Source organism: Apaloderma vittatum, unplaced genomic scaffold (genome assembly GCF_000703405.1).
Source record: "Apaloderma vittatum isolate BGI_N311 unplaced genomic scaffold, ASM70340v1 scaffold2697, whole genome shotgun sequence".
Taxonomy (NCBI): domain Eukaryota; kingdom Metazoa; phylum Chordata; class Aves; order Trogoniformes; family Trogonidae; genus Apaloderma; species Apaloderma vittatum.
In genome coordinates, this window is record NW_009724329.1 from 944 (window position 1) to 9,006 (window position 8,063).

Genomic DNA, 8,063 nt, shown 5'->3' on the forward strand with positions numbered 1-8,063 from the left:
GAAATTCACTACTTTTTTTAAACAGATGAGTTACAGTTCTTGTTCTCAGAAGTATAAGGGGGAAAACAAAAGCCACTCAGGTTATTAAGAACTTCAATAACTTTCTAAGGTTATCTTAAGAACTGCAAGGGAGTTGGAACTAAAGGATCTTTAATGTTCAATCCAAACCGTTCTGTGATTCTACGATAACTCACAGGATAGCATTAAAACACTGCAGTGTTTTTAGAGCTTCCTGGGGTGATCACCCTCAAACATACCTGCACCATGATGTTGTCACTAGAAGCTGCTTCTTGAGCTTCGTTGATCCACCGTTTGACTACGTCGTAACTGATCTTCATCATATGCTGGAAAAAGCCACAAATTGAGACTACAGACAAACTAGGATGAGAAGCACAGCGAAGTACCACGAGCCTTGTTTTCAGCTTTGAAGTTTAAAGACTTTGAGGCAATCCGGGGCTTTGCTGCACGCTAAGGGTAACTTGTTTCAAGAAAGAAACAAGTAACTGGGAGAGTTCTTATGTTCAAACAGGACAATTCACGTGCCTACAGGCAGCCCAGCAGGAAGGTTTCAGTTGTGATGATTAACACGGCCTTGTTTGCACCCTCAGGGTCCCAACACAGGCTCTCCTCCACCTCATCAGCTGGGCCTCTGACCTCCTGCTTTGCCTTCTTGATTTACCTTATCCTACACACCTCTAAACCACTATTTTTCTTATATTTCAGTCTCAGACTACCATGCTCTCCCTTGTGTTTTCCTCTTTAATAAAAATATTGACTTAATGAGATCTTTTCCAACCTTTTCTCCTAAACAAAGGAGAAAAGAACAGTGAACTTCCTCTTGCTCCCCTACTACATATCAGCAACAATAATCTCGAATTCCAGTCTTATTAGGGCAGTAATTTCATGGATTTGTTTATCTGCAGAGCACAAAGCAAACGGCTACTACTGCCCGTTACAGAACTTGCATGCTGCTCTGCAGTGATAATGTTAGTTCTTCTACAACACAGAACAGGTTGTTTTTACTCACTCTAACCAAACTGATAAGCACGTTCACAGTCACCAGTGCGCCAAAACAGACAAGATCCCTCCCCAGAGAAATGCCTGTGCTACACTAATTGCGTTAAGAGATGGAAGCACTTTGCACTGCAAGTTATTACAACTGATGTACTTCATGGCACGATAATGTTAAGGAAGGAGTCTGAGAAGACAAAGTCTGCTTGAAATGTAGGAAACTCCATTGCTACTATTTTTCATTTGTTTTCCGGTGAGGAGATGAAGAAAAGTCACTTCAAAGAAAAAGATGATGAAGAAAGAACAAAACAAAGGCCATGCAGAGCTACAAATGGCAGCAGAATAGTTTTCCCAGCCACACCTCAATGCATAGATTTACAATTACCTACTGCTTTACTTACTAAGGAGGACACCAGTGCAGAACTGGACACGCTGGGGACTTTATCCACAATGGCTTGCTTCATGTATCTCTCAATGGCTTGTAACATCGTACCCTGTGCAAGAGGAAAAGCGTCAATACTCCGGGAGCAGAGCATAAAAGCAGCGTAAGGCAAAAATATACACACAGTATGTTCAAAAGACCCTCAGGAAAAATCCTGAGCTAATTCTGAAAATCCATAGGAAGACAAGCAAGGGAGGCATGAGTACGGGCTGCCCAGTCCTAAAGGTTCACTGACATGATGAAAATCTACAGCAAAGCAACCTCAGATCAGAAATCAGAACTCCAAAGCTCCTGCCTTCTGACTCCATGAGCTACAGCTCCAGACAATTCTCCCACCTGCAGAGGGTTTCAGAGTAGTCCTCCCTACATCAGAGAAAACTCTGCAAGAGAGCGGCTTTTCTACCTTAAATACACTCATCAGCTCTGTCACAACACTGACGTGATTTCTACTTACATCAGTGATCCTGCAGAGCGCTCTGATGGCCGGGCCTCGGTACACGTCTTCCTTCCCAGTCATGTCTTTGGTCAAACTAAAATAATCCAAGACACCTTGTTAATACTTCCCCAATATCTCGACGTGTTGGTCTGTGCGTGACATTCACCTCATCTCCTTTTAGCTGTTCTTCCAGCTCTTACCACGTAAATGCTAAGGTCTACTGTTGGCTAGAAACAATAACTAGCTATTTGAAAATTATTACCGTCAGATTCTGTGGAAATCGAGAACATTACAAAATGCACAGTCCCTAATATTGCTTTGCCACAGGCCTGGATTATTTAGCTCACCCACTTTCCTCAGTGTTTTTGATCTTTCTACCACACGAAGTTTTGGGTTAGGTAACAGTAAAGTTTAGTTTGCCGAACAGCTTTTTAAAAAAGTGTAAAATAAACCCAACACTTAGCAAAAATTGAATTTGTGGCGTGTGCTCTTTCAACAACTATAATGTCTACTGTTTAGTCAAAAATATTTGACAGTTCAGTTGGTGGACCGAACCGAGCCTCTGCTTTTCCCTAACTGCTCCGACAGCAAAGTGGCACAGAAGTCAGAGCCAAAGTTTTCAAAAAACCCATCGATTACCAATAATTGAAAAAACCCCAACCAAGCAAAGTAACAACCAATTGATAAACTGCAGGAAAGTCTCTTGCATTTTTAGAAAACACAGCAGGAAGAAAGCAACATTTCATATGGTGACACACACTCTGTATCATGGAATAATTGCTTTTCCCCTGCTGTATCCTTTATAAACTTAATTATAGAAAACCACAGCAGCCAAAGCAAACCTATTCAGATGCAGCTATTTGTTGCAGAGCTCTCATAACATGTTTTCTGTAGGTTCTACTACCTGCTTGTGACAATGATGACGTCCTCAGAAATATTGGCCATCTCTTTGATAGTAAGGTAACACATTCTTCTAAGGGTTTGCTGTGGAAACGTATTGCAGAAAGCCATTAAATTCAACGGCAATTACGGATAAACACTTCCTAAAAGTTCGACGTTTCACTTTAAAGTGAAATGAACTGTTAAACAAAACACCCTCTTACTTCTATACAAAGCACAGAGGTAAAACCAGGTTTGCTAACTGGGTTACAGCCTTACTGACTGCTATCAAACAAACCACGAGAAGAGATATAGATCTTGTAAAATGGTACGACTAAAAATCATTTTTAAAAAATATAAAATCAAAATCCACAAGAAGTGATATGTCACATCTGTATGCAGGAGCCTCACAAATATCAATTAAAAGCTTTAAAACCAACTTTTCCCCTGATCTATTTGTTGTTGTAAAAGAAAAATAGAAATATACAAAAAGCACTGGCGCTTTAGTTCTTTCAAAGCAAATTGCACATTTACGATTAAAAAACTCCCTCCTTTTTAAAACATGGATAGGAGAAAGGCCTCTAACACTCTGCTTCTCCAAAATTTTCATTCCATCTCCAGCAACCTTCCTCAGCCAAGTCTCTAAAACCCTGAAGTGCCAGTTCTTTAACAAAAATTTGAGACCCATCACATGAAGCAGGCTTCACCAAGTTGTTAACACTCTCTACAAAAGAAGAGAAGGACTCAGCACTGGGCAAAGTCCAAAGTTTAATCCAGCATTTTTAGGATGTTCTCATCCCTTGACTTCAAGCTGATTCATGAATAAAGCAAGTTGCTTTAGGGAACAGCAGTATTTGATACAGGCAACTTCTAAATTCGATTTTGAGTTAAGCAGATGGGTATTATTTGCAAGTGTAAGAAATAGTCATAAAATTATACTGATTTGTATACTATTTCTGTCATTATTCACATTCTTTGCAAGAGTAACTCAATTCAGAAAAAAAAACCAAACACACCCACAAAAACTACCACAAAACCAAACTGCAGAAGTAACCACACGTTATTATTCAGTCATTTGTTTCCAAACAATGAATTGCTTCAGCGAGTGCTTTGCGTGAATACTTGCCTCACCCTCCTCCCACATCCCAGTATTCAGCTGTTTTGTAACTACTGCAAATCCAGACAAAAACCTGTGAGGCAGCAAGTGCTGAACACCAGGTACTTACATCATTAGACTGAAATAATCTGGTCATTGCAAAAAAAGCTTCTGTGGCTTCAGTGGTTCCAAAGTGTTCACCCTGAAAACAGCATAAAAGCAAGTGAGAAAAAAACCCACATTATTATCTACCTGTCTCCACTTTCCAGTCTCCAATTTGAGTACCCATTCATGCATGAAGCATCATTTCTTTGAATGTTTTTTCTTTCATGAGGAGCAGCCCCTCCCTCACCCGCTGTTTCCTGGGGGAGCACACGGCAAGCTTACCACTGTTACCTACTTGGGTTCAACATAAACGCCACCCACAGCGGTAGAGTGATGGAATAGTTGGACAAGTTGCTTGTGTTCCCTCTTTTGACCTTATTGTGGCAGCAGCTGGTTTCGTGTCATGCTTGTTAACTAGAAGGATCTATGTGGATACCTAAAGAAAACTTCCTGCCTTCTCATGCTTCCAATTTGTTCCCCAGCAAAAAGACACTTTCTGCTTCATCACTTCCTGACTGATGTTCTTACCTCAGTTATTCCCGCTTTAGCTGGGCAAGCACAAGTGGCTTGTTAATCACCAAGTGCTGTGGTGACCACAGACCAATGAGCAACTCTCAGAATCACCTCGACTGGAAAAGACCTTTAAGATCGAGTCCAATCATTAACCTAACACTGACAAGTCCTTGACTACATCCCTAAGCACTGTCTTAAAACACCTCCAGGCATATGGACTCCACCACTGCCCTGGGCAACCTGTTCAATGCTTGAGAACCCTTGCAGTAAAGAAATTTTCCTAATACCCAACCTAAACCTCACCTGGAGCATCTTAAGGCCGTTTCCTCTCATTCTATTGCTTGTTCCATGGGAGAAGAGACTGATTCCACCTCACTACAACCTCCTTTCAAGCAGTCGTAGAGAGCAAGGTCTTCTCTCTTCTCCAGCTGAACAGCTCCAGGTCCCTCAGCTGCTCCTCATCACACTTGCTCTCCAGACCCTTCCCTAGCTTCACTGCCCTTCTCTGGACATGCTCCAGCACCTCAAAGTCTTTCTTGTCATAAGGGGCCCAAAACTCAACACAGTATTCAGAATCTCTTTGGTTGGAAGAGACCTTTGAGATCATTGAGTCCAAACATTAACCCAGCACCGCCAGGTCACCACCAACCCATATCCCTAAGCACTGGGTCAACACACTGTTTAAACACCTCCAGAGACTGTGATATTACAGGTCTTACCACTGGCCTGGGCAGCTTGTTCCAGTGCCCAACAACCCTTTCAGTGAAGAATTTCTTCCTAATAACCAGCCTAAACCTCCCCTGGCACAACTTGCAGCCATTTCCTCCAGTCCTACCACTTGTTACTAGGGAGAAAAGGCTGACCCCTCCTCCCTCCAACCCCCTTTCAGGTAGTTGTAGACAGTGATCAGGCCTCAAGACGTGGCCTCACCAAAGCCAAGTACGGGGGCAGGATCCCCTCCCTGCTCCTGCTGACAGCACCATTCCTGAGCCAGGCCAGGACGCCGGACCTGGGCACACTTTTGGCTCATGTTCAGCTGGTGTCCATCAACACCCCCAGGTCCCTCTCTGCCTGGCAGCTCTCCAGCCGCTCCTCCCCAAGCCTGTAGCGCTGCCGGGGGTTGTTGTGGCTGAAGAGCAGAATCCACGCTCTCAGCTGGCCCACAGGAAAAAAAAAAAAGTCTTAAAAGCTTCAGTGACGCACACCTCACTCAGTGGCAAAGTCAGAGAGGAGGACGTAGAACTAACAGAATAAACACTCCATTTCTGATCTCCATAAAAGCTGCCTCCTACATCTGACAGGAAGAGGTATAAAACTTCTTCCACAATGAAAGTTACCAGAAATCAGCCTCAGGAATATTCATTCTGCCAGTTACCTGGTTCAGCAAGTAAAGGATCTTGGTAAGGATGTGCAGGCATCTTCGTGGGTTTATAGGGGTCTCATTAAAGATACGTGCCTAAAAACGGAGCAAAAATACCGTGACCCAGTGTAACACAAGAATAATTTCTCTTTCACCACAAGAATCATAGAAATATCAGGGTTGGAAGGGACCTTAAAGGTCATCTCGTTCCAACCCCCCCCGCCATGGGCAGGGACATCTCCCACTAGATCAGGCTGCCCAGAGCCCCATCCAGCCTGGCCTTAAAAACTTTCAGGGATGGGACTTCCACCAACTCTCTGGGCAACCTGTGCCAGTGTCAAGTGAAGCAACCAAGTAGTTTATAAATTTTTCATTCTAAAAACATGTCCCAGCGAGCACACTCCTGCTATTCAGCTCATGCACGTTTAGTTGTCTGGAAGGGCAGAGGTCTGAACAAAGGACAGTGATTCGGTTTGCCATCTGACACTAGTGAAAAACTTTAAAATAAAATCATAACAACTCAACTCCCTCTGTAGCACCTGTAGTCTGAACACTACTTCATACGAGTCTGTACGCACACAAAATTGAAATCATTAAATGCCTACTTACAGCTCTTTGCACTCGCCAAAATTCCCCATTATTTAAGTACACATTCACCCCACCACTCGCAACCATTCTTGGAGCACATATTAAAAACAAAAAAAAAAGCAGGAAATCCCATTACACAGAGCACTGAAGGAGGGCAGACAACAGGCAGGTCACCTCTTCAGAAAGAGCACACTGTCATCCCACACATCCACACGGAAGGCAGAAGCCACATGTAATCTAATTATCATCCATAAATCCATCCCAGAGTAACTTCATGTGCACTTAACTTACACAGCCTGTGATTTTAAATTAACTACGTGAATTTAGCTATTCACACAGCCTGAGAGTCACATCGTAAAACCTCCCCATGTTGCTAACACTTACTGATCAAAATAACTTGCTCAGAATTATACTATGATTGTTCCTACCTCCTGAAGCACAGCACTCTTCTCCAAATGCTGGAAAGGATTAGAGCCGCTACCTGAGGAACAAAAGAGACCTCTCAGTTAAGGAAATGCCTTCTTCACAAGAAACGACAGAACTGAGCATGAAGGGACAGCCCCTAAACCTTACAAAAACTCTTCAATGCTACAGGGACATTCCTCTCGAAATAACTGATGTTCTCCATCAGCAGGTTTGAATCCACTTTCTTATGTTGTATATTCAGAGAAATAGAAAAGAAAAAAGGGGGTGCAATTTCAACATAGCTGGAAGGCAAGTAAGAATGGTGTTTACTAGTAAATACTCCCTTTACATGGAACTATTAATTTTTATTTTTTTTCCCCTAGTCCCCTTGCTTTTATTCCTTCAGGCACTGAACACATCAGGACAGAGCTGCTGATCAGGACGTGAAATAGGAATATATCGATCAATGCACCACTGGAATGGGTTGCTCGGCACACTCCAAAGCCCGTCTGGCTGCTGCACAGCACAAAATCAGCAACACTAGACTGTCTCCATACTGTAACTTCTCAGCCTTTTTACAGCCCAGATCCAGCCGTTGAGAGTAATTAATTACTTGGTGATGACACTTCTCTGTCAGCAGCACACAGGTGAAACCACATTCACAGCGAAAACACTTCTCAAGCCACCACTGCAGACACATAAATCCCTTCAAACCCTCACTACTGCTTCCAACTCCTTCCCTCCAGCAATTTTTCTTTTTTCACTTCTCACACCCCAAGTAGAAGGAAACTGAGAATGAAACGAAACTCAACCCAGTCTTGTGGCTCACGAGATCTCTGCACAACAGGAATAGAAAATTCAAGGTGGCATCAGTCATGACAGGCAGCCTGAACTTAATTTCCAGATAATTTTGTGCAGCGAAAATGTGCAGGTGATGCTTTCATTCACCACAGTGACACCTAAAGAGTTTTTTTTCTTTTTTTCCCCCCAGGTATCTGAACCCAGCCGCTCCTGACACAGCCCAAACCACAAGGTCTGCCTGTGGGGACCTGCTGAGGCACAGACCCTGATCAACTCCTGCAACCCCTGCTCCTCCTCACTACAGCAAGGGCAGGGAAAAGACCTTCAGCTGCAACCCGAGGGAATCAGCTCCCTCCCAGCAGGGTCCTGGAGACCCCCGAGGCAGGTCCTGTAGCCCACAGAATCCCAGAATGTTGGGGTTGGAAGG

General features: G+C 43.4%; 1 protein-coding gene across 1 annotated transcript; it reads right to left on the reverse strand.

The window, feature by feature from the left end:
* Positions 1-257: 257 nt before the first annotated feature.
* Positions 258-6,911, reverse strand: LOC104276196 (coatomer subunit gamma-2-like; the record flags this gene model as incomplete). Its single annotated transcript, XM_009872423.1, has 7 exons — positions 258-344; positions 1,413-1,505; positions 1,908-1,983; positions 2,794-2,873; positions 3,995-4,066; positions 5,858-5,938; positions 6,859-6,911. Coding segments are annotated over 7 exons (542 nt in total), but the record flags the coding sequence as incomplete, so codon positions are not given.
* Between the last annotated feature and the right edge of the window lie 1,152 nt (positions 6,912-8,063).